At 42.1% G+C, this 26369-nt stretch overlaps 1 protein-coding gene across 1 annotated transcript in view; it reads left to right on the top strand.

Moving 5' to 3' along the window:
- The first annotated feature begins 15488 nt into the window (after positions 1–15488).
- Positions 15489–26369, top strand: part of LOC141580808 (laminin subunit alpha-3-like) — a 162651-nt gene continuing 151770 nt past the window's right edge. Inside the window, exon 1 of the mRNA XM_074383677.1 lies at positions 15489–16024. Within this exon, the coding sequence (XP_074239778.1) occupies positions 15722–16024 (303 nt within the window). The 5' untranslated portion in view covers positions 15489–15721. The remainder of the gene's footprint in view (positions 16025–26369) is intronic.

The raw sequence follows: 26369 nt of genomic DNA, 5'->3' as shown, positions 1-26369 counted from the left end.
TGATCCATCTGCCTCAGCTTCTCAAAGTGCTGGGATTACAGGTGTGAGCCACCTCACCCAGCCTCTACATACCTTTTTTCTCTAGCAGTAGTTGGACTTCCTCACAGCATGTAATCTGAGTTCTAAAAGGGAGATTTCTTCCTTCCTTTCTTTCTTTCTTTTTTTTTTTTTTGAGACAAAGTTTTGCTCTTGTTGCCCAGGCTGGAGTGCACTGGTGCAATCTCAGCTCACTGTGACCTCTGCCTCCTGGGTTCAGGTGATTCTCCTGCCTCAGCCTCCACAGTAGCTGGGATTACAGGCCTGTACCACCACGCTCAGCTAACAAAAGGGAGATTTCTAAAAAGACTAGAGCTTTTCAAACCTCTACTTACATCATGTTAGCTAACATCCCATTTGCCAAAGCACGTCATATAAGCGAGCCCAGCCTCAGTGTGAGAAGGAACAACACAAGGGTAAAAACTCTAAGGGGCATTGTTCATTGGGGGCAAACGGTTTATCAGTCTATCACACTCATAGGAAAATGTTGAAGGTTACATAAATGCAAGTTTTGTTTTTCTGAATAAGGCAGAATCTGGTTACATAGAAAACCAGCTGATGTTTCAGAGTTGTGTAAAATAACACCAGTCTTGGGGATGTTCTTAATGGTTTGTGGGGCTATATAAACTCACAGGTTAGCCCAATCAAGCCCACTGATAGACCTCTCCATATTTATTAAGCACCGACTGAGTCATTATCACTATGCAAAGTAGTGTGGAAGATGCATTTTTGCATGCAGGGTACCTACCATGGACTGGAAAATATCAATAGTAAAAATAGTTGGAAATATATTCTGGAACAGAATATAACAAAGTGCTAAATTATATCATATAGAATGTAAAGTAGTAAAGAATTTCAGACTCCTAGTTATGGCCTATTCTGATGAGGTCTTCAACACATGGAGACATGATCTAAGAGATGTAATAAGGCATTAATAATCCAGATCTGAGCATTTACACTTGACTACAGCAACCATCTAGCTCTTCTGTTCCTCCTCTCAGGGATGGAAGACAATGGCCTCGTGAACACAGAGATCAAGGGAAATCAGCTGCTTAATGAAAGGTGATTAGACTTTCTCAAACCTGATCCTTGTTCTTGGAGAAGACAGGGCTCTTGTAACTCAATTTGTCAGTATCTGCCATGTCTTCCCTGTCTTTTGTAACCAGCAATGTGGCCGTGGGCAAAAATCAACCGCACAGTCAGAGGATAAGAGCTAAAGTGTTGTGCAGCGTGGGAAGAGATGTAATGGCATTTGGAGCAGCAAATCCTCCCAGATATGAGGTACTGAAGAGCAGGGAAGAAAGAGTACTGCCTCTATTCTAGGCTCCAGTGCTTCTTTCAGACCATGAATATTTAAGTACCTATTTGTGTGCCAGACATTCTGCTAGACCATAGAGCTACAAAATAAATGAAATATGGTGCCTGCCCCAGAGGAGCTCATGGTCTAGTAAGTAGTCAGATAAAAGCACTATCAGAGAGGCCTGAATAGTATGTTATGTGAGCACAATGGCAGGAGCGGCCAACTCTGAGAAAGAGGTGAGAGTCTGGGGCAGGGGCAGGGAGAGCCTACTGTATTAGTCAGGGTTCTCTAGAGAAACAGAAATGTGTATGTGTATATATACACTCTTCTGTATAAAAATAAATATACCTAAATCCATATATATGGATTTATTATAGGAATTGGCTCATGCATTGTGGAGGTCAGAAAGTCCCTCAGTATGCCACCTCCAAGCTGGAGAACCAGGGAAGCTAGTGTGTGATTCAGTTCAGGTCCAAAGTTCTGAGAACCAGTGGAGCCAACTATGTAACTGTCTTCAAGACTAAAAGCCTGAGAATGGGGTGAGGGTGAGGAGCCACTGGTGTAAATCCTAGAGTCTGAAGGCTGCCGAACCAGAAGTTCCAATGTCTGAAAGTAGAAGAGGATGGACGTCCCAGTTCAAGAAGAGACAGCACGGTTACCTTTCTTCAGCATTTTTGTTCTAGGCCCTCAGTGGACTAGATGGTGCTTACCCACATGGGTGAGGGCAGATCTTCTTTACTTAGTCTACTTTTTAAAATGCTAATCTCTTCCAGAAACATCCTCACAGACACACCCAGAAATAAGGCTTTACCAGCTGTCTGGGCATCCCTTAGCCTAGTCAAGTTGACACGTAAAATTAACCATCCTATCTGCCAAATAAAGCAAGGCCCAAGGTGAATTTGGGAGAATGGTTTCGGATGATACAAGTGGCTAAGAAGGAGAAGGGCAAGCCTAGCAAAAGGCATGGCCATGTGCAAAGTCATGATGACACACTGTGGGATGGGGAATAGTTTGATAAAGCTGGAAAACGGTACAATGCAGGCAAGTGAAGGACATAGGGCAGAAGAAGGCTAAGGCCAACATATGAATCCTTCTACTACAATGTTTAGACTTTATTCTAAGTGGAAGAAACATTGAATGGTGTTAAGCATAATTGAGATATGATCAAATTTACATTATAGAAAAGCACCGTTCCATAGAACTTTCAGCAATGGTAAAATGTTCTATAATCTTTTCTATTGAACATGATAACCAATAACCATGAGGCTGCTGAGCACTTGAGATGTAGCTGGTGTGACGGGAACAGAATTTTTTTTTTTTTTTTTTTTTTTTTGGTGGCCTCCAGACTGCAGTATCAGCATCCCCCGGGAACTTGTCAAAGGGGTAAATTCTCAATCCTCAACCCAGACCTCCTGGGTCAGATGCACTAGGGTGGAAGCCAGCCCTCCGGGTGTCTCGTAGGTGTTCGCGGGTGTGAGAGCCACTGTATCCGTGCAGGTGGGGCCTCTCGAGCTCTCTTCTGACTCCCTTTGTTGCAGTTCCTGGTAGGCTCCTCCTCCTTGGACTCCAAATCTTTTTTTTTTTTTTTTTTTAATAAGAAAAAGAATAAAAAAGAGGAAGAAAGAGAAAGAGGAAGAGGGAGAGAGGATGGGGGTATTGCTTTATTGCCTGGGCTAGAATGCAATCTAAATATGGGTATGCCTATAATTGTCCTTAATGGAAATATCAAAGAAAATGAGGGAAGAGAATAACAAACAAGGAGCCAACCAACATTTCGTTTAAACTTCTAAGTTGATATGATGTGGTACTGATAAGAGTGTATATTTTGTGTATTTAAAGTGGAGAGTTCTAGAAATGTTAATTACATTTACTTGTTCCAGATCTGAGTTCAAGTCCTGGATATCGTTGTTAATTTTCTGTCTCACTGATTTGTCTAATATTAATGTTGAAGTCTCCCACTATTATTATGTGGGAGTCTAAGTCTCTTTATAAGTCTTGTATGTCTGCATATTCCTGTATTGGGTGCGTATATATTTAGGATCTTTAGCTCTTCTTGTTTTTGCATTGATCCTTTTATCATTATATAATGTCCTTCTTTGCTTCTTTTGATCTTTGTTGCTTAATTGTAACTTCTACTTTTTATTTATTTATTTTAGCTCTCTGGTTGGTTGGTAAATCCTTCTCCATCCCTTGCTTTGAGTCTTTGTGTATCCTTGAGTGTGAGATGGGTCTGGATGCAGCATACTGATGGGTTTTAGTTTTTTATTCAAATTGCCTGTCTGTCTTTGGATTGGGGGATTTAGTCAATTTAAATTTAGAATTAATAATAATATATGTGAGTTTAATACTGCCATTTAATATTAGCTGGCTATTTTGCCCATTAGTTGATGTAAATTCTTCATTATATTGATGCTCTTTTTGATAATTTTTTTAGAAAGGCTGATACTGTTTGCTCCTTTCTATGTGTAGTGGTTCTTTCAGAAGCTCTTGTAAAGCAGGCCTGGTGGTGATGAAATCTCTGAGTGCTTGCTTATTCACAAAAAACTTTATTTTTCCTTCACTTATGAAGCTTAGTTTGGCTGGATGTGAAATTCTTGGTTGAAAGGTCTTTTCTTTAAGGATGTTGAATATTGGCCCCCACTCTCTTCTGGCTTGTAGGGTTTCTGCTGAGAGATCTGCTGTTAAGTCTGATAGGCTTCCCTTTGCGGGTAACCTGACCTTTCTCTCTGGCTGCTCTTAGTATTTTCTCCTTCATTTCAACCCTGGTGAATCTGATGATTATGTGCCTTGGAGTTGCTCTTCTTGAGGAATATCTCTGTGGTGTTCTCTGTATTACCTGGAGTTGAATATTATCCTGCCTTACTAGGTTGGGAAAATTTTCCTGAATAATGTCCTGAAGTGTATGTTCCAGCTTGGATTCATTCTCTTCGTCACATTCAGGTACACCTATTAAGCGTAGATTAGGTCTTTTCACATAGTCCCATGTTTCTTGGAGACTTTGCTCGTTCCTTTTTATCCTTTTTTCTCTAATCTTGTCTTCTTATTTTATTTCATTGAGTTGGTCTTCGACCTCTGATATCCTTTCTTCTGCTTGATCAATTTGGCTGTTAAAACTTGTGCATACTTCACGAAGTTCTCGTATTGTGTTTTTCAGCTCCATCAATTCACTTATATTCCTCTCTAAATTGTGTATTCTTGTTAGCATTTCATCAAATCTTTTTTCAAAGTTCTTAGTTACTTTAGATTGGGTTAAAACAAGTTCTTTTAATTCACAGAAGTTTCTCGTTATCCACATTTTGAAGCCTGCTTCTGTAATTGGAACACACTCGTTCTCTATCAAGCCTTGTTCCGTTGCTGATGAGGAACTGGGATCCCCTGCTAAGAGAGAGGCATTCTGATCTTGGGCATTCTCAGCCTTTTTTGGCTGTTTTCTTCCCTTCGTTATAAATTTATCCATCTGTGGTCTTTGTATTTACCGTCTTTGTAATTGGGTTTATGAGTGGACATCCAATTTATTGATTCTCAGCGCCGAAATCTGAGCAACCCACTGCACCAACTAAATCAGCGGCATTAAGATTGATGGTGCTTTTCTGACTCTGCACCGAGAACCGTCCCTCCAAGGCGCCGGCAAAACTGCCTCGCGGGTCACAAGAGTCGCGCTGGCGACCTGTGGGGCTCCTCCGCTGGGTATCTCCTGGTGCATGAGCAACAAGAATTCATGTGAAGGTGTGGCGTCCTTTCATTCTTTGTGCTTTCACTGGGAGCTACAATCCCGAGCTGCTAGTGATCAGCCATCTTGGATCCTCCAAATCTTGAGGTGGGAACAGAATTTTTAATTTTTAAATTTAAATTTAGATATCCAGATGTGGCTCTTGGCTGCCATATCGGACAGGTTGACTCTAGAAAAATCTCTCTAGCAGCCAAATGAAAATGGATTGGATGAGGACAAGACAGGGAGAAGTGAAAAGACTTGGTAACAACGCAGGTGAGAAGTAATATCAAATTAAAGCTGAAGCCATGAGAATGGAGTTGAGGAGACGGACCTGAGAACTACTCAGGAAATGAAAGGAACAGAATTTGATATCTCATTTGACGCGAGGCGGCAGCCCTGATCATGAGAAGAAGATAGGTATCCAGGAGTAGGGACAAAGAAGTGCACTGAGGGCGATGAGGAGGCCAAATCCAGAGGCTGTGAAAGCCAAGCAGTCGAGCTTGGATTGACAAGGTAGGCTGGAGGGGGAGGTGGCAGCACACACATCTTAATCTGGCATATAATGTTGCTCTTCCTTAAATGTGCAAGACAGATTGTAAGGAAGAGAAAATAGGGGCAGAAAAAGTAATAGGGAAGCTATGAAAATAATTCTGATATGGTTGAGTGTGGTCTGGACTAAGGTAATGGTAGCAAGGAGGGTAAATACTTGGGTGAATTCAGGCTAATGGTGAACAATGGCATTATGGAAAGAGAACAGTCAATGAGAAATGCATGTTTCTAATCTGACAGGTGAAAGGAAAAGGAAAAGTGAATTAATGATTATTAAGAACCTGTGGGCCAGGAATGGTGGCTCATGTCTGTAATCCCAGCACTTTGGGAGGCTGAGGCAGGCAGATCACGAGGTCAGGAGTTTGAGACCAGCCTGGCTAACATGGTGAAACCCTGTCTCTACTAAAAATACAAAAAAATTAGCCGGACATGGTGGTGGGCGCCTGTAATCCCAGCTACTCGGGAGGCTGAAGCAAGAGAATCACTTGAACTTAGGAGGTGGAGGTTGCAGTGAGCCAAGATCACACCATTGGACTCCAGCCTGGGCAACAAGAGCAAAACTCCATAAAAACCAAACCAAACCAAACCTGAGAATTAGGTGCTGTGCTTGATACTTTGATAAAAATGTCATCTTTGGGATACTAGACAAATTGGTTGTGTCATTGATGAAAATGGATTGGCCCAGAAGGAAGCATAGTTAGAAAGTTCCACCAATAAATTTTCTGTATTTTATTTATTTATTTTTTCACTGAAAGATACTCAGAGAGATGTTTTCTGTATTTTAAATTAAATTAAATTAAGAGACAGGGTTTCATTATGTTGCCCAGGCTAGTCTCGAACTCCTAGGCTCAAGTGATCTCATCAGTCTACTACTCCCTGCTTCCCAGAGTGCTAGGATTGCAGACGTGAGCCACTGTGTCCAGCCCTGGTCTCCCACTCTCTCTCTTTAATTTGAGACAGACTTTCACTCTTGTCACCCGGGGTGGAGTGCGATAGTGTGATCTCGGCTCACTACAACCTCTGCCTCCCAGGTTCAAGCGATTCTCCTGCCTCAGTCTCCCAAGTAGTTGGTATTACAGGTGTGTGGCATCATGTCTGGCTAATTTTTATATTTTTGGTAGAAATGGGGTTTCATCATGTTGGCCATGCTGGTCTCGAACTCCTTACCTCAGGTAATCCACCTACCTCAGCCTCCCAGAGTGCTGCGATTACAGGCCTGAGCCACTGTGGCTGGCTGGTCCTGATCACTTTTCATTGGCTCAGAACTTAGTCATATGGCTCTACTTAGATGCAGATAGTACTGGGAGATGTAGTCTCAGAGCAGGCAGCCACCTCTCAGGAACTCTGCACTGCACCAATCCTTGGTAGTTTTATCATTGACTCTGTCTCATTCCATTTACTTCACTTCGTCAGGGCCACACATGTAGCGTATTCACATTTTCCAGTTGTTTTACATGCTGGGAGCAACCATGCCCTGGCTTTGGAAACAGCCACTCTCAAAATCCTCTGAAATTTACTTGTAGAAAAAACACATTGAATGAGATAAAGAAATAAATAACAAGCCCCGTAGACATAATTAGGAAGTCAATAATTCTAGAGTAAAGAAGTATAGAAACGGGGAAGTTGGATCTACATTGCTGTCTTAAGAAGTGCATGTTGAAGGAGGCACCTCCTTCTGTTCTTTGAACTGCTCGGAATTACAAGGCCTGTTACAGAGCATGAGGTGGTGAGAGATTTCTGTTGCATGGTCTACAAAATTGTCTATTAGCCCTGTATTGTAGGGCTCAAGTGAAATTAATTCAATCCGAATTCTGACAGATATTTATCAACCTGCTACTTCGTATAAGGCACTTCTATGGAAATATTAAAGGAGAAAAAGAAAAAAAGAGTCCTCGGGCCAGCCCCTGTCCTCAAAGAGTCTCTAGCTTTTATTGTTAAATAGACTCTTGTTGAGCCGGTTTGTCAAATTCTTACCAAATTTTGGACATAGAAACAACGTGCAGTGTAGGCCAGTGTGTGGTGGCTAATACCTGCCATCCCAGTGCTTTGGGAGGCCAAGGAAGGACTGCCTGAGGCCAGGAGTTCAAGACCAGCCCCGGCAACATAGCAGGACTCTGTTTCTCAAAAATAAATAAATAAATAAATAAAATATTAGCTGGGCATGGTGCTACATACCTTTAGTCCCAGCTACTTGGGAGGCTCCCTTGAGCCCAGGAGTTTGAGGCTGCAGTGAGCCATGATCGCACTCCTGCGCTGTAGCCTAGGCCACAGAGCAAGGTTGTCTAAAAAAAAAAAAGGAGAGAGTGCGAGAAAGAAAGAGGGAAAGAAAGAAAGAAAAAAGAAGGGAAGAAAAGAAAAAGAAAAAGAAAGATGGACAAACAAAAGAAAGAAGAAGAAGGAGAGAGAAGCAGGAGGAGGAGGAGAAGGAGGGGGGGAGGAGGAGGAGAAGGAGAGGAGGAAGGGAAGAAGGAGGGAGGGAAGGCAGGCAGGCAGGCAATACAGTGTGGTTGAGCACTAGGTGTTGACATATTTTTACCCTGCTGGTAGTGCTACCTCTTAACGGATTCAAATTTTTAAACTTAGGGCAACTAAAGAGGAGAAAATGTGAAAATGATGTAAAAAGGTATTTTAGATACTGATTTCTAATTTTCACTCAAAAATCTCTGCCAGATTTTGAATCAAAATTCATGTCAAGAGAGTGACGTCTCCGTTTCTGGAATCTCCACTAAGACCGAAGCAAGATGATTTAATTATTCACTACGTTACTTTTGCTCATTCGCAAAATGAGAATAATAGCTTTCAACCACTTACCTTGCAGAGTAGCACTGGGCTGATAGAAAAAAATTTCATTGTAAAGACAAGGTACTATTACATAGGTGTAGGCTTTCCTTTATCCTACAACTACTGCTTGTAGTAACAGACACCTGGGGTGGGAAAAGAAAATCCTCCTTAATAACAAATGTATAAAATTACCTGGTCTGCCCAGCTGTATATTTCACATAAAGGCCAAACAGGACTGTGTGAAACAAGAGTTGGAGAGGAAATTCATGGAATGTGAATTTTTTTTAAGTTTTTAATTTAACAAATATAACAATAGAAATGGTGTCTTGCTATGTTGGCCAGCTTGGTCTTGAACCCCTGGCCTCAAGCAGTCCTCTCATTTTGGCCTCCCACAGTGCTAGGATTATGGGCGTGAGCCATCTTACCCAGCCTAGAATGTGAATTCTTCATAGGGTGCTTGGCAGAGCTGACTACCAGGGAGTGCCCTAACGAGAGGTACCATTATCAAGGTTCTGACCAGAGCTAGAATCTGCTTGCAGTGAGCAAAACACTTGTTATAATCAGGCTGAGAATTCTACTCTGGTTTGGTGAGCAGTGGGGTTTTTGAGCTCAGAAGATAAACCGGACACAGGCCATGGCCAAGCAAGTATCACTGCTTTATAAGAAGTCCTTTCCTTAGATCAGCGGACCCGGAACAGAGAGGTCCACACTTTAAAAAGGGGTAGAGATGTGTTGTAATCTGAGGCAGGTACACGGCTAGGTTCCGGCTGCCATCTCATGGTGATGAGGGCTGAGCAAGTCCTTAACCTTGACTGTCTTGTCTGGAAACAAAAGTGAATGATCTTAGATTTGTGTTTCCTGATGCCCAGGGATCTAGGGGTGATTCTTAGTTTTCAAAATGATTAATGGAAGCCTTGCCTTTATTTAAAGTCTGACAACATAGGCTAACACAAACACACTATCTTCACTCTGAACTGGAATGATTTCAGCTCTGTGTGGTCATGCTAATTGTTTCATGTTAACCAAAAGCCTACATTTGCAGTTATGTAGATATTTAATAAAGTAGAAAAATGCTTGTTAAGAAACACAGTTGGTGAAACTTTTTTTTTTTTTTTTTTTTTTGAGACGGAGTCTCTCTCTGTTGCCTAGGCTGGAGTGCAGTGGCATGATCTCAGCTCACTGCAATTTCCACCTTCCAGGATTAAGCAATTCTCCTGCCTCAGCCTCCTGAGTAGCTGGGACTACAGGCACATGCCACCATGCCTGGCTAATTTTTTGTATTTTTATTAGAGATGGGTTGCACCACGTTGCCTAGGCTGGTCTCAAACTCCTGATCTCAGGCAACCTGCCCTCCTAGCCTCCCAAAGTGCTTGGATTACAGTCGTGAGCCACCATAGAAGAGTAATAAAATAATTTTTTTTCTTGGATGACAGAATTGCAGGGTTCCAAAAGACCCTTTCCATCTTAGGGTTTGCAATGATGCTAGCAAATTGGGCAGCAGAACTTTACTCATTGGCTACTTTCCTGTGGTTTTCACCGTGCCTCACTGGGTGTGTGTCATTACTTTTTATCAATCTTCTTTCATTTCAGTAGAAACGCCTTTTGTCTTTTGGTTTTGTTTGTATTCTTTTTGTTGCTGTTGGTGATCCACACACTGCTACTGGCTTAGAATGATGTTATTGTTTTCTCTGTTAAACGATGATGACGTAGGTCAATTTCTGCAACCTGATTGATTATTAAGTGAAACCAAGCCAGTGGCAAGTTGTAGTTTAACCATGCAATTATGGTAATAATGAGCAGGACCCAGGGTTTCTGATCTCAGTTCATATTCCTAGGAGAACTTGAGAGGAGAGAAAGGAAGAGCTGCCATACTGGGGACTGAGTAGAAAAGGAGGAGAAAAATCTATGTTTTGACTAGAGGAAGAATAGCCATGAATACAATGTTAGGTCAATCACTGTATTAAAGGGACATTACGGAGTTTGTAAGACACACTGTGTTTATCACCCATGCATGTCTAGGTTCTTGGCTCTAAGGACATTCTTTTCAACAATGTCATACATGGCAAGTTCCATTTCCATCTTAAGATTTGAAGGAGGGCCGGGCGCGGTGGCTCACGCCTGTAATCCCAGCACTTTGGGAGGCCGAGGCGGGTGGATCACGAGGTCAAGAGATCGAGACCATCCTGGCCAACATGGTGAAACCCCGTCTCTACTAAAAATACAAAAAAATTAGCTGGGCATGGTGGCGCGTGCCTGTAATCCCAGCTATCAGGAGGCTGAGGCAGGAGAATTGCCTGAACCCAGGAGGCGGAGGTTGCGGTGAGCCGAGATCGTGCCATTGCACTCCAGCCTGGGTAACAAGAGCGAAACTGTGTCTCAAAAAAAAAAAAAAAAAAAAAAAAAAAAAAAGATTCGAAGGATATGGCTATGCATGAATCACTTCTGAAGTATTGGAGGGTCAGCCAAACCCCAAATTCACTTGTGTTAGTTTGGATTTATTTGCATCCAACAATACATGTATGTCCTCCCCACCCTTCTATGGCAAAGTAAACCTCTTGTGCTTGGGACACATCTGTAGCCTTCGCACCATGGATGGGCCTCACCCTGGTGTTCCTTTAGTCCTCTCAGAGTCCTCCTAGGAGCATAACTGGGGATCAGATGTCTTGGGTCCAGCTGATTATTCCCATTTTTCTTAAAACATGGACAAGTCATTTAATCCCTTTAAGCATTCTCTTTCTACATTAAAACATGACAGCCCCAGCCAGGTGCAGTGGCTCATGCCTGTAATCCCAGCACTTTAGGAGGCCAAGGCAGGTGGATCGCTTGAGTCCAAGAGTTGGAGACCAGCCTGGGTAGTGTGGTGAAACCCTAACTCTATCAAAAATATAAAAAATTATCTGGATGTGGTGGCGTGCACCTGCAGTACCAGCAACTTGGGAGGCTGAGGATAGGGGATCGCTTGAGTCTGGAGAGGTGGAGGTTGCAGGGAGCTGAGATCGCACCATTGCACTCCAGCCTGGGCAATGGAGTGAGACCCTATCTCGATAACAACAACAAGAAAAACAAAAACATGACAGTGCCATTTTTGCCTTAAAAACATGTGTGCCTTATATTTGCTGCTTTAATGTCTCAAAGCACTTGCTTATAACATTCCTTTGTTTAAACTCTGGACCGTCTTCCTTCCCACATCCACCAAAGTTTCCTCATTCTTATTACTCATCTTTTTATTTCTGGTATCCAGGCCTGTGGTGCGTAGATGTCTCCTGGTTTGTTTTAGACACCTAATCTTTAGAGAGATGACTTTACTAGCAAATATTAACTTTAGATATGTAGCTTTTATTTGATCATCTTTATAGCTGTTCTCAGTGGGCAAATATGCTTATTGTACTTTGACATCACCAAGTTATTTTTAAACTGCAATGACAACACGAAGTCAATGATATCACTTTTCCTCTGACTGGTGAATGTAATAAAACATATTAAAGAGAAATATTGTCATTGTACAGTACAATAAATTTGTATGTCATGCTGTTAAATGTTGCCATTTATAGCAAAATATGAAGCCCTGTAAGGACAAAGCCTTGATTTGAATCCAGGGATGGTTGTAGCTACCCGAGGTTTCTGATAGCATCAGAACATCTCAGCAAAAGGACTTGGCAGTGTCGAAGAGTTACTGGCCAGGGAAGAAAACAGCTTTTTAAATTTAGACTTTACTTTCACTTTTATATATTAATAAAATAGTTTTGGAATCTCGGCCATTTGCTGAATGCTTTCCTTCAAATAATCTTGTCTAGGATGACTCAAAAAATATATAGAATCTTTCTTACTTTTTATGGATCTTCTTTCATCAATTTAGGTGGGACCATATCACTTGGGGCAGGACTATTAGAGTCAGTTCTCAATGAGCTGGGTACTCATTCAGTTGATTTAATAGAATATTTTGAAAGATTTTATTAGGACAAAGCAATATAGATTCATTATTGGAGAAATTAAAAAATATAGGCAAGCAAAAAGAAGAAAATAAAAATATCCCCTCTCTCCATCCTATCTATCCACTTGAACATCCTATTGTAAAGCTTTCCAAAATTCTGGCCAGGAGCAGTGGCTCATGCCTGTAATCCCAGCACTTTGGGAGGCCAAGGCAGGTGGATTGCTTGAGCTCAGGAGTTCAAGACTGGCCTGTGCAGCATGGCAAAATCCTATCTCTACAAATAATAATAATAATAATAATAACAATAATAAAGAAAATTATCCAGGCTTGGTGGCTTGTGCCTGTTGTCCCAGCTACTTGGGAGGCTGAGATGGGAGGATCACTTGAGCACCAGAGGTTGACACTGCTGTGAGCCATGATTGTGCCACTGTACTCCAGCCTGGGCAACACAGTGACACCCTGTCTCAAAAAAAAAAAATTCTTTGTCTGCTTTTACACACACACATACACAAACACGCACATTCATATATATATATACATATATATATATGTATATATATATATATATATCTTTCTTTCTTTCTTTTTTTTTTTTTGAGAGAGAGTTTCACTCTTGTCACCCAGGGTAGAGTGCAGTGGATTATAGGCATGTGCCACCATGCCCAACTAATATTTGTATTTTTACTAGAGATGGAGTTTTGCCATGTTCACCAGGCTTGTCTCAAACTCCTGACCTCTGGTAATCCATCAGTCTTGGCCTCCCAAAGTACTGGGATTACAGGTGTGAGCCACCATACCAGGCCACGTTTCTTATAGAGTTTAGTAGATATTTCAATTCTGCAAAAATTCTTAATAACCTCTTTAAGATATAATTTACATACCATAAATTCATAAGGTGCACCATTCATGGTTAATATAATCACACAATTGATGATGTGATAGTGGTGTTGCACAACCATCCCACTATCTAATTCCAGAACATTTTTATCACTCCAAAAAGAAACCCCATACCCAATAGCAGTTGCTCCCCATGCAATATATGTTCTTTTGTGTCTGACTTCTTTCACCTAGTATAATGTTTTCCGGGTTCATCCATGTTGTAAGCATGGAGCAGAACTTTATTTCTTTTTACATGTGACAGATATTCCATTGTATGAATACACCACATTTTGTCTATTCATTCATCTGTTGGTGAACATTGGGTGATATTCATTTTTTGATTATTATGAATAATGCTGTTATGAACATTTATGTACAAGTTTTGTGTGGATATATGTTTTCGATTCTCTTGAGTATGTATTTAGGATTGGAATTGCCAGATCACATGGTCATGTTATACTTAACTTTTTGAGGAATTGCTAAAGTGTTTTCCAAAGTGTCTGCACCATTTTACATTCCCATCAGTAATCGGTGAGGGTTCCAATTCTCCACATCCTCATAAATACCTGTTATTATCTAACTTTTTGATTGTAACTATCCTGGTGTGAAGTAGTATCTCATTGTGGTTTTGGCTTGCATTTTTCTGATGGCTCATGATGTTGAACATCTTTCCATGGTCCTGCTTATCGACCGTTTTTATCTTTGCCCACTACTTTTAAAAAATGGTTGAGTTGTAAGAGTTTATTCTGGATATAAGTTTCTAATACCTGGCTAGCTTTTGTATTTTTAGTAGAGATAGGGTTTCACCATGTTGGCCAGGCTGGTCTCGAACTCCTGACCTCAGGAGATCCACCCACCTTGGCCTCCCAAAGTGATTACAGCTGAGATTACAGGTGTGAGCCACCACACCCAGATCAATTAATTTTTTTCTTCTGTTGCTTGCACTTTTGACTAGCTAAGACAGCATTGCTAATCCAAAGTCATGAAGATTTACTCCCATGTTTTTTCCTAAGAGTTTTATGGTTTTAGCTTTATAGCTTTTAATGTAAAATTTAGAGATCTTAGATCCATTTTGAGTTAATTTTTGTATATAGTATGAGGTGTGGGGAGGGGGGTCCTACTCGATTGTTTTGGGATATCCAGTTGTCCGAGAAGCATTAAAAATATTATTATTTTCCCATTAAATAGTCTTGGCACCCTGTTGAAAATCCAGTGATCATAAATGTAGGGGTTTATTTCTGAGCTATCAATTCTATTCCATTGATCTATGTTTATCCTTATGCCGGCACCACATTTTCTTGATTACTGTAGTTTTGTATTAAGTTTTAAAACCAGGAAGCATGAGTAATTTTTTTCAGAACTGTTTTGGCTTTTCTAGGTCCCTGGCATTTCCGCATGAATTTTAGGATCAGCTTGTCAATTTCTGGAAAAAAAAAAAAAAAAGGTTGGGATTTTGATCCCTATCAAAATCCACTGTGTTGAATTCTAGGTTGCTTTAGGAAATACTGCCATTTTCCCAATATTGTCCCCCAATCCATGAACATGAGATGCTTTCCCGCTTATTTGGGTCTTTTAACATTTTTTTCAAAGAAGTTTTGCAATTTTTATTGTACAAATATTGCATTCCTCTAATTGCTTTGAGGGCCTATGTGCGTTCTGTTTTGGTAGCATGTTCTGCATATAAGACAAAGCCTCAGTCCTGAGGAGGGGTCTCCTCTGTTCTGAGGTCAGCATGGCAGGTGACCTACATCACTCTATCGCTCTTAACAGCTTGTCTGTAAAATTTAGCAGATTAGGCATCTAAAGGATTTCCTCCAAGGTTCCTTTCCAGGCTGGCAAATTACAACTTGCATTATTGGCTGTCTTTTAAGTATGTACGTTCCACCACTCCCAATTCCTTGGCTCAGCATGTGGCTGCAGTGCCACAGGGATCCTAGGTGCACAATGCTGAGCCGTTGAGGGATCAACACTTGGCTGGGAAATCGAAATGTCTTTGATGTGAGTTCTTTAGGCAGTGGCAGTTTCCTCTGCTCTCATCCAAATTTGTTTGCAAGCTTCCTTTCCTCTTAGGTCAGAGGCGGCTTTTCTGGCTTTGTCCTGAGCGGTGAGAACTTGGAGAGGAGGAGAACGATCGAATTAATTTCTGTCCTGGCACCGGAAGGGTTCGAAGATCCCAGGCTCGCGCTCCGGCCGCCTGGGTGGGAGCCGGGGAACGCCTCTCCCATTCCCCGCCCGCGAAGTTTGCAGTGCCCCTCGCGCGGGAGAGACGACGTCTGCTGGCCCGTGGCTGAACGCAGTGGGTTCCTGATCCGGCGGGTGCCCGCTCCAGCCGCGGCAGGTTTGCGAGCTGAGCGGCCGCCCCCACGCCACGGGCTCCCAGCGCGTGGAGCAAGGGGCGCGGCCCCGGCGCCGCCCACACCCGGGGCTGCGCTAGTCCTCGTGCTGCAGGTCCGCGAAACGCGGGCGGAGAGCGGCGGTGTCCCCGAGCCCCTCTGCGGGCGGCGGCGCGGGCCGGAGGACCCTGCGCGGCGGGATGGCGGCGGCCTCACGGGCTCGGGGACGGGCACCGGGGCCAGTCCTGCCGCCGACGCCGCTGCTGCTGCCGCTGCTGCTGGCGCTGCGGACGCTGCCAGCCTGGGGCGCGACCGCTCGGGATCCCGGGGCTGCGGCTGGGCTCAGCCTGCACCCGCCTTACTTCAACCTGGCCGAGGCGGCGAGGATTTGGGCCACCGCCACCTGCGGGGAACGGGGACTGGCCGACGGGAGGCCCCGGCCCGAGCTCTACTGCAAGTTGGTCGGGGGCCCCACGGCCCCTGGCAGCGGCCACACCATCCAGGTGAGGACCTCAGAGAAAGCAGGGGTGGGCGCGCCTTCTCTGTCCCGCGCCGGCCGGACACCCGGCGAAGGGATCCGGCCCTTTCCCCACGCGTGCTCGTGGCTCCGGGCGACCCGGAAGGGCAGCCTCCATCCACGCGCGTGAGGGCCCGCGGCCCGGGGAGCCCCGCCCTGGCACTGCCCGCCCGAGGCGAGGAGGGGGAAGCAAGCGAGGTGACCAGAGGAGGCTGTGGTCAGGTTCGGGCAGGTGGAGAGGAAAGTGCGAGGCTGCCCTCTAGGGATGCAGGAGACCCTCAGTCCTTCCCGCCTGCGTCGTCCCTGCAGGCTTGAGTCCCCCAGGGTTCAGCGGCGCCTCCTGCCCCACCTCCCCAACCTTATTCGGAGTAGTTGGTAGGAATTACCTTCTGTGGTGTACTTTAAGGATAATTTTTAGGTTATAACAGCAGCATCACTCTGATGTTACTGAAAAGATTCACTTCACTGAACCGCCTGAAATGCCACCATCCAGTCATTGGGGGCAAAGGAGACCTTAGGCGGCCAGAGAAAAGGTTCTCCGAGGTCCCAGCCTCGCCGCGAACACCTGGGGCAAACGACATTGCGGTGCAGTTTAAGCAGCATCTTGCAGTGCCTGGCCCTTACTCACAGGTCTCACGCTGTCGCCAGGCTGAAGAGTGCAGTGGTTTGATCATGGCTCACGTCAGCCTCGAACTCCGGGGCTTAAGGGATTCTCCAGCCTCGCCTTGGGCGTAGCTGGGCCTGCAGACGAGCGCCACCGTGCCTGGCAATTTTTTTTTTTTTTTCCCCAAGCTGGTCTAAAACTCTTAGCTTCAAGCTGTCTTCCCAAAGGGGCAGCAGAATATGAATCCAGTCCTGACTCCAAATCCTTGACCCTAAACCCAAATTGCCTCCTTCTTCTGCAAGTATTGTTGAGGAATAGGAAGTGTAGCAGGACGAGAGAGTGACTTTGGAGCTTGGGTTCCAAAAAAAGCAGAGTTATCATTGGGTATCTAGATTAGTGTTTTAGAAACTCTTTTGACCATGTACTTCCATAAATGACAAGTTGTTGAAAACGTAGTGCCATATGTACCTATTTACTTATAAACTATATGCATGTATTAACATTGATATCTGTTGTGCATTTATTTTTATTTATTTTTTTGAGTCTCTGTCTCCAGGCTAGAGTGCAGTGGGGCCATCTCAGCTCACTGCAACCTCTGACTCCCTGGTTCAAGTGATTCTCCTGCCTCAGCCTCCTGAGTAGCTGGGATTACGGGCATGCACTACCCCACCCAGCTAATTTGTGTATTTTTTAGTAGAGATAGGGTTTCACCATGTTGGCCAGGATGGTCTCGATCTTCTGACGTTGTGATCGGCCTTCCTCGGCCTCCCAAAGTGCCAGGATTACAGGTGTGAGCCACCATGCCCGGCCTGTTGTGCATATTTTAAAACATGCAAACTAAAAGATAACAATGATGAAAATGCTTTTTACCATATTTATGTATTATACATATTATAAAACATGCAAGAAATGAAACTAAAAATATAAAATAACAATGATGAAAATACTTTTAATTTTCTTTAACAGTCCCCAAATAATTTTGCTTTCTCTATTTATGATTGTATGTTTATAACACACAAATATGAACATGTAATTGTGTGTATAATTAATTTTGAGAAATTTAGTTTAGAATTTTTAACAGTTCAGTTTTTTATTTTATTTTATTTTGAGACAGGGTCTCACTCTGTCACCCAGGCTGGAGTGCAGTGGTGCTATCTTGACTCACCGCAACCTCCACCTGCTGGGCTCAGGTAATCCTCTCACCTCAGCCTCCCAAGTAGCTGGGACTATAGGCACACACCATTCTGGATAATTTTTGTGTCTTTTGTAGAGACTGGGTTTTTCCATGTTGGTCAGGCTGGTCTTGACCTCCTGGGCTCAAGCAATCTACCCACCTTGGCCTCCCAAAGTGCTGGGATTACAGGCATGAACTACTGTACCTGGACCATTTTTATGTTATACTTGATTTTAGCGGTTGTTATAGCTGAAAAGATGCCTCAAAAAATATGTCGATTCAAATGGAAAAATTGCATTAACCAGTCACACAATTTAGAAAGTTCAGTGCAGGCCAGCTGCGGTGGCTCAAGCATGTAATCCCAGCACTTTGGGAGGCCGAGGTGAGTGGATCACGAGGTCAAGAGATCGAGACCATCCTGGTCAACTTGGTGAAACCCCGTCTCTACTAAAAATACAAAAAATTAGCTGGGCGTGGTGGCGCATGTCTGTTAATCCCAGCTACTCAGGAGGCTGAGGCAGGAGAATTGCCTGAACCCAGGAGGCGGAGGTTGCAGTGAGCCGAGATTGCGCCATTGCACTCCAGCCTGGGTAACAAGAGCGAAAACTCCACCTCAAAAAAAAAAAAAAAAAAAAAAAAAGTTCAGTGCAAAGTGGAAATGTAGAACCCTTGTGAAAAAATTATTTAAAATGTCAAGATGGTGACAGCACAGCATTAAAGTAAGTGAGGGGCCCTTCGAAGTGTGGGCTCCATGTGACTGCACAAGTCTTACGGTGTCTGAGCTCACTAAATCATGGTACTATAGTTCTGCCCCATCCTTCAGTTAGTCTAAAAATTTTTAGAAGTAGAAACTTGGCCAGTAATTGTTCCCTTCCAAATTGTATTCAGCACTTCCTAATAGAAAGGTATTATGTTTTGATGTTTTAAACAATAGATTCAAGACTCGTTGCAAATCTTCTCTTGGAAAATATTAAAACATTGTAGAAAATTTTGTTTCCATATTTTTCAAATGTGTAAAATAAGCATTCTCTGAGTTACATATTTCCATCTTTAGAGCAACAGAAGATGGAAACATTTCCAAACATCCACTTTTCAAAATGCTCCTTCAAACATGTTTTCTTTTCTTTTCTCTTTTCTTTTCCCTCCCTCCCTCCCTCCTTCCCTCCGTTCCTTTTTCTTTTTTATTTTTCTTTCCTTTTCTTTTGAGATGAGTTTTGTTCTTGTTGCCCAGGCTGTAGTGGTGCAATGGGTGAGCTCGGCTCACTGCAGCCTCCACCTTCTGGGTTCGAGGGATTCTCCTGTCTCAGCCTCCTGAGTAGCTGGTATTACAGGCAAGCGCTGCCACACCTGCCTAATTTTTGTATTTTTAGTAGAGATGTGGTTTCATCATATTGGTCAGGCTGGTCTCGAATTCCTGACCTCAGGTAATCTGCCTGCGTTGGCCTCTCCAAGTGCTGGGTTTACAGGCATGAGCCCCTGTGCCCGACCTCAAACATACATTTTCTTACCACAGTATTTAGGCTTTCATATTGTGTAAAATAATAACCTCTGCTTTGATGGGACAGTGTCATGCCCTTATTATTCTGCTGCTCGTGCTGTGGGTCTGCTTGCCTAGAATGTGACCACTTGGGACCCTGAGTCCTCGGCTGGGCTCAGCCCTTGTTATTCTGTAAATATCCATCAGGTGCTATAGTACTGGCAGCCATTTGTCATCCCAGCAAAAGTCAGCAAATTTAGATTCTTTTGTAAACAAAACAAAATAAAACATGTAACTCATCTTTAAGTTAAAATATCTTTGAAGTATTTTACCATAAGATAACCAGTGAGCCCTGTGTGGTCGAAAGAATTTCATAGTCAATTTCCCCATTTCAAAACAGGGTTGTGTTTTCTGCTACTTGGGAGAAGAGAATTCACATGTTTACAGTGCAGTGTAAGCTGCAATGTATCGCAGTGCATTGGTAGCCTGGTGGCAGCATCCTCCTCTTTGGACAGACATTCAGGATCATTGGAGACCTGTGACCAGCTGACGTGCAAACTAGGTGAAGGCCCCTAAGTCAGTCTGTGTATTAAATATTAGCAAAATGGAATTTCTTCATTTTTAAGTAAAATAAGGATAAGGAGAAGCTTTAATATTTCCTTCTTAAACTCCACAGCATTGCCTGGCACACCTAACTTTGGAGAGAACTGTTTTAATTCAGGGTAGAGTTGACTCAAGGAGAAGGAAGGTATCAAAAAGATCCTCAGTGGTCTCTCCTCCCCAGCATTTGCCCAGTGAGGGCCAACCCTCATTCACCTCAACTGATATTTGAGACAGAGTCTCACTCTGTTGTCCAGGCTGGAGTGCAGTGGCACCATGTCAGCTCACTGCAACCTCCGTCTCCTGGGTTCAAGCAACTCTCCTGCCTCAGCCTCCCAAGTAGCTGGGATTACAGGCACCCACCACCATGCCTGGCTAATTTTTGTATTTTTAGTAGAGACGGGGTTTCCTCATGCTGGCTAGGCTGGTCTCGAACTCCTGATCTCAGGTGATCTGCCCGCCTCAGCCTCCCAAATCTCTCTGCTGGGATTACAGGCATGAGCCACTGCACCTGGCCTCAACTAGGATTTTTATTGAGTGTTCATAGGTTGACTCTACTGTTGTGGAGGCCTGGAAAAATCATGTTTCCTGGTGTAATTGAGTTTCCAATGAAAGTCATTAAACACAGGCTCACAGTCCTAGATAGAGTAGGAGGTGGCTTTTTGAGGTCACTAAGCAGACTGTGTCTCTAGGCTAGGGTGTAGCCTGCAGAAAGAGAATGCTATCTGCTGTTATGCCTTATTTTCCCCAGAATATAAAAGCCTGTGGAATAGTGCTCCCTGCTGTGGCAGTTGAGCGCTTGAGGAGGTATACTAATTCCTGCTGTAAGAGAGGCATGTCTGGGAGAAGAGTTTCCAGAAGCTGGAATATGAGACACTCACTCTAGCCCAATATAGCCGGCAGCTTGCACAGATTTGCCTTTCAGAAAAGCGAGAGGTGGTGGAAGATGGGTGGGAAAAGGGAAGATAGACGATGATTAATTTGAGTGATGAGTGTCCTGAATCTGCTCACGTAGAGCTCAAGATGGGAAATGAAGAGTTAATTAAAATAGTTCTATTTCTTGGAGTTTTCAAAAAATAAATTTTGGGGCACAGCCAAGATTTAGAATTTCAGGCCAAAAGGATTTTGCCAAATAATATTAATAAAAAAAGTTAAAAAAAATGAATAAAGGTTGTGTCTTGGAATAAGACCTGATTTTATGGTAGTGATTCTTTGTTGCGGCTGGTGTTTTTGAAATCTATAATAGCAAAGCTGATACTGGAAAGGCCCTTTGTGGCAACAGGTGGGAGGATGTTTTAAAAGTCTGAATTTTGTATGCTGTGTGAAAGATGTCCTTTGTAGTTGCTCTGGACTTAAGATTCCTTTTAAAAGACTTTATAGGCTGCACAGTGGCTTGTACCTATAATCTCAGCACTTTGGGAGGCTGAGACAGGTAGATCACCTGAGGTTGAGAGTTTGAGACCAGCCTGACCAACATGGTGAAACCCAGTCTCTATTAAAAATACAAAATAAGCTAAGTGTGATGACATGTGCCTGTAATCCCAGCTACTCAGGAGGCTGAGGCAGGAGAATCGCTTGAACCCGGGAGGCAGAGGTTTCGGTGAGCTGAGATCGCGCCATTGCACTCCAGCCTGGGCAACAAGAGTGCAACTCCATCTCGAAAAAACAAACAAACAAACAAAACCCAAGACTTTATATACTTGTTACTGCTCAGATGTTAAGTTTTTGGTGTCTGAGAGTCCTGTAATTCAGGGATCTTGCACAAAGCCTGAAAATAGTGTAGGCGCTCAGAAAACATTGGATGAGGGGATAGTGGAGTGAAGATACAGTTAAAGACTGTAAATAATTTAATGTAAAATGTAAACGTGAAAAATATGCAAATGAATTCTATTCTGTTGAAAAGTAATTACAACTGAAATATATCAGTTTGTGCTTTAATTTTAAATGTTCACTTACCTATGGAATCTAAAGTTGTTATTAAAGTTATATAATTCCTAAATGACATCTGACAGAGGTAATAATAAAATGGAAATGGAAGACCGTGTTGAAAATATAACCTTGTATTTGGTTTAGCTTGGCATAAACACAATCCTTATAAGAGATAAAATGGGCACATTTACCAAATGTATGATCTTGATTTTGTACATGGACAGTTCAATGCCTCTTTTATAGATTCCTTCATTGCACTTTGATTTACTATAGGCTCTGTTTCTTTTGGGGTGGGGAGGGGACAGAGTCTCACTCTGTCACCCAGGTGGAGTGCAGTGGTGTGATCTTGGCTCACTGCAACCTCCGCCTCCCGGGTTCAAGGGATTCTCCTGCCTCAGCCTCCTGAGTAGCTGGGACTACAGGTGTGTGCCACCACACCCGGCTAATTTTTGTGTTTTTAGTAGAAACAGAGTTTCACCTTATTGACCAGGCTGCTCTCAAACTCCAGACCTTGTGATTTGGAGAGGCCACCTCGGCCTCTCAGAGTGCTGGAATTACAGGCATGAGCCAACATGCCCAGCCACTAAGGCTCTGTTTATAGAACAATTGTGAAAAAATTTGTTCTTCAACAAATGACCTTTTCCTTTGTGAAACTGATGTAAAAATCTTGGGTGAGAGCTAGAAAGTCTAAAACATCTACTATGTTCATTGATATATTTGTAACAATTATTAATGATAAGTTATTACTTTAGACAAATGACTATAGTCAGCAATTTAAGGGTGAATGATTCTTTTTTAAAAATGATTTAGTTAAAACAAAATTTAGTTGAAACAAAAACATAGTTGTTCCACGTTTGTAGATATTAGCCAAAGTTTAGCAATGAAAGCTTATGTACAAAACATTTGAGAAGACCAACATAGGTGCTTTCCTTTGGAGAACCAAGTTCACTTACCAGCTAAGAAACAGCGGTCCATATGTCAGCCTCAAAGCAATTTAAATTTGTTCCTCAACAAATCACGGATTACTCAAGCTCATGGACTTTCAGGGCTGCTGGTGAACAGTTGGAACTGTAATTGTTCATTCTTTGAATTTAAATATTTTACTTCATGCTCTGAGTTACTATTGTCACTGAAAGTCTGGATTGTTTAATCTGAGAGAAATCAATATGCGGACATAGGGAAAGGAGAGGACAAAAGGTTATCATTAATTAAAGACACTTATTTGTAAGAAGGTTTTATCTAAACCATTGCAGAAAGATAGCTGTGTGTTGTACATCTTTTTTTTTTTTTTTTTTTTTTTTTTTTTTTTTCCAGCTACTCAGGAGCCTGATGCAGGAGAATTGCTTGAACCTGGTTGTACATCTTTAGTATACATGTGAATGTGAAAACGACTTAGCAGACTCTTTCTCTAGGCACAAATCTATTTTGAAGCATGTGAATCAATTTTTAGCAGCTTTATTGAGGGCATAACTTAAATACCATGAAATACATCCATTGAAGTATAAATTCAATAATTTTTAGTAAATTTATAGATATGAAGAGCTACTACTAAAATCCAGCTTTAGATCAGCCCCAAAAGTTCCCTTGTACCTGTTGCAATTACCCCCTGAACCTGTTGCCACCCCCAGGCAAACACTGGCCTGCTGTTTTCTCGATAGATGTGTCTTTTCTGGAAATTTCATATAAACAGAATCATACAATATGTGGTCTTTTTTTGTGTCTGACTTCTTTCACTTAGCACAATGTTTTTAAGGCTCATTCATATTGTTGCATGATTCATTAGTTCATTTCTTTTCATTACTGTGTAGTATTCCATTGTATGGATATAATCATTCTCTTTATCTGTTCACTAGTTAATGGGAATTTGCATTGCTTTTAGTTTTTGGCTATTATAAATAATGCTGTTATGAATATCCTCACAAAAGTCTTTGGACAAAAATTTTCATTTTCTTGAGTAGATTCTTATGAGTGGAATTGTTGAACTGTATAGTAAGTTTACATTGTAAAGAAACTGCCCATTATTAAAGTGGGGTATTGAAGTCCTGTCTGCTTGTATATATATATTTATATTTATATTTGGAGCTTTGTCGTTTGCTGCAAATATGCTTACAATTGTTATGTTTTCATGATAGGTTGACCCTTTTATCAATATGTGTTGTCTGTCTTTGTCTCTTGTAAAAGGTTTTGACCTGAAGTCCATTTGGTCTGATATTAATATAGTCACCCCAGCTCTCTTGGTTACTATATCCATGAAATATCTGTTTTCATTATTTTACTATTTGTGTCTTTGAATCTAAAATGAGTCTCTCGTAGATAGCATATATTTGGATCTTTTTAAAAAAATTAATTCTGTCAATCTCTGCTTTTTAACTTGTGATTTAAAAAAGTTGATTATGGGCCAGGTGCAGTGGCTCATGCCTGTAATCCCAGCACTTTGGGAGGCCAAGGTGGGTGGATCACGAGGTCAAGTGATCGAGACCATCCTGGTCAACATGGTGAAACCCCGTCTCTACTAAAAATACAAAAAATTAGCTGGGCATGGTGGCACATGCCTGTAATCCCAGCTACTCAGGAGGCTGAGGCAGGAGAATTGCCGGAACCCAGGAGGTGGAGGTTGCGGTGAGCTGAGATGGCACCATTGCACTCCAGCCTGGGTAACAAGAGCGAAACTCCGTCTCAAAAAAAAAAAAAAAAAAAAAGTTGATTACTGGAGCCGAGGATGGTAGCTTATGCCTGTAATCCTAGCTACTCAGGAGACTGAGGTAGGAGGATCACTTGAGGCCAGAAGTTGAGACCAGCCTGGGCAACATAGCAAGAGCCCATCTCTTAAAAAATGAAAAAGAAAAAAAAAATAGCCAGCCATAGTGATGTATGCCTGTACTCCCAGCTAACTCAGCAGTCTGAGGCAGGAGAATTGTTTGAGCCCATGAATTTGAGGCTGCTGTGAGCTATGTATAATTGCACCTCTACACTCCAGCCTGGTGACAGAGTGAGACTTCATCTCTTAAAAAAAAAAAAAAAAAGATTACTGATGAGAAAAGACTTATTTCTGTCATTCCGATGCTTGTTTTCTATAAGCCTTATATATATTTTTGGCTACTCTCAATTATTCTATTATTGTCTTCTGGTTTAATTGATTTTTACCATTTTGATTCTCTCCTCATTTCCTTCTCTATATATATTTAAGGGTTTTTTTAAGTGCTTATTCTGAGGATTACAATTAGTATCCTAAATATATAACAATCCAGTTTGAATTGATATTAGCTTAACTTCAATAGCATCCCAGATTCTGCTTCTATATCGCTCTGTCCTTTGTTATTGTTATAGATTACATCTTTATACATTATTGTTCATTATAATAAATTTATAATTATTGTTATTCAATATGTAGTTGTCTTTTAAGTAATATACAAAAAAGAACTTAAAAACCAAAAATACAATAATACTGGTTTTTATATTTACATATGTAATTACCTGTATTGATGTTCTTTCTTAGTATGGCTTTTAATTAGTGTCTTGTGTCCTTTCATTTCAGCCTGAATGACTCCTTTTAGTATTTCTTGTAGAGTAGGTCTACTAGCAGGATTCCTCAGCTCTTGAGAGTGAAACTATGTCTTAAGAAAAAAAAAAAAAAAAAGAAATGCATTATATACTGAACACATTTGACATGCTAAATAATCCATTGTCATACAGACTTCTATAACCTGTATTATAGAAATATTAACTTTAGTACTGCTTTAATAGCTAGATATTATTTATTTATGTAAGGACACGTTCTTATAAGCTAAAATAACATTTTGGGGGGAGATTTTAATTTTTAAGGTTAATTTAGTGGCAGTAATACATTTTTCCAGATATACTTTTATTTCTGGTTGTAATCTAGGCATTTATGAAACCCGTGTTAACTCCCGGTATTCTGAAACTATTTTCCTAGTTAGGCAAAGATTTACTAAGTGGCACCTGAGTGGTCTAAGTCAGTGGAGCTGCCTCTGGTTATGCTGTATACATGGATTCCTGGCCAAGGGGGTGAGTGGGGCCTAAGACCCAGCCTGGGCTGCACAGAGGGAGGGAGTCTTTTTCTGCTTTGCAATAAAGAACTATTTGAATGAGCTAGCAAACAGGGCACTGGTTAGACCCCTCATGTCAACAGGGTGAAAACTGCCCTGAGGAAAGCCAGTTCGTTGAGTCCCATGTGTCCCGCCAGTTTTTCAGTGTCACAAACATATTGTATTCCCTCTATGATTTTCCCATCCCAGAAGCTCAAAAAATACATGTGGAGTTAATAAATGAATATTAACTGGAGAGAAATACGAGTTCAAGGTGATTACTTATGCACATCTTAATTGTGAGAGGTGGGAAACAAGTGATTTCTCCATTACTTTCAAGTTGCATCATACAGTGTGCATACTGTGTATGGGGGTAATACCAAATACAGGGGGCAGAATGGTGAGAAGGAGGAATGGCAGAGAAACAAGGGGCCTTGCTCCCCTGGTGAATGCAGGGTATTGATTTCACACACACAGGCAGCACTCACTGATGCTTGGCAC

This window comes from Saimiri boliviensis, chromosome 13 (genome assembly GCF_048565385.1).
Source record: "Saimiri boliviensis isolate mSaiBol1 chromosome 13, mSaiBol1.pri, whole genome shotgun sequence".
In the NCBI taxonomy this organism is placed as follows: domain Eukaryota; kingdom Metazoa; phylum Chordata; class Mammalia; order Primates; family Cebidae; genus Saimiri; species Saimiri boliviensis.
This window is presented reverse-complemented; position numbering and strand designations above follow the sequence as displayed.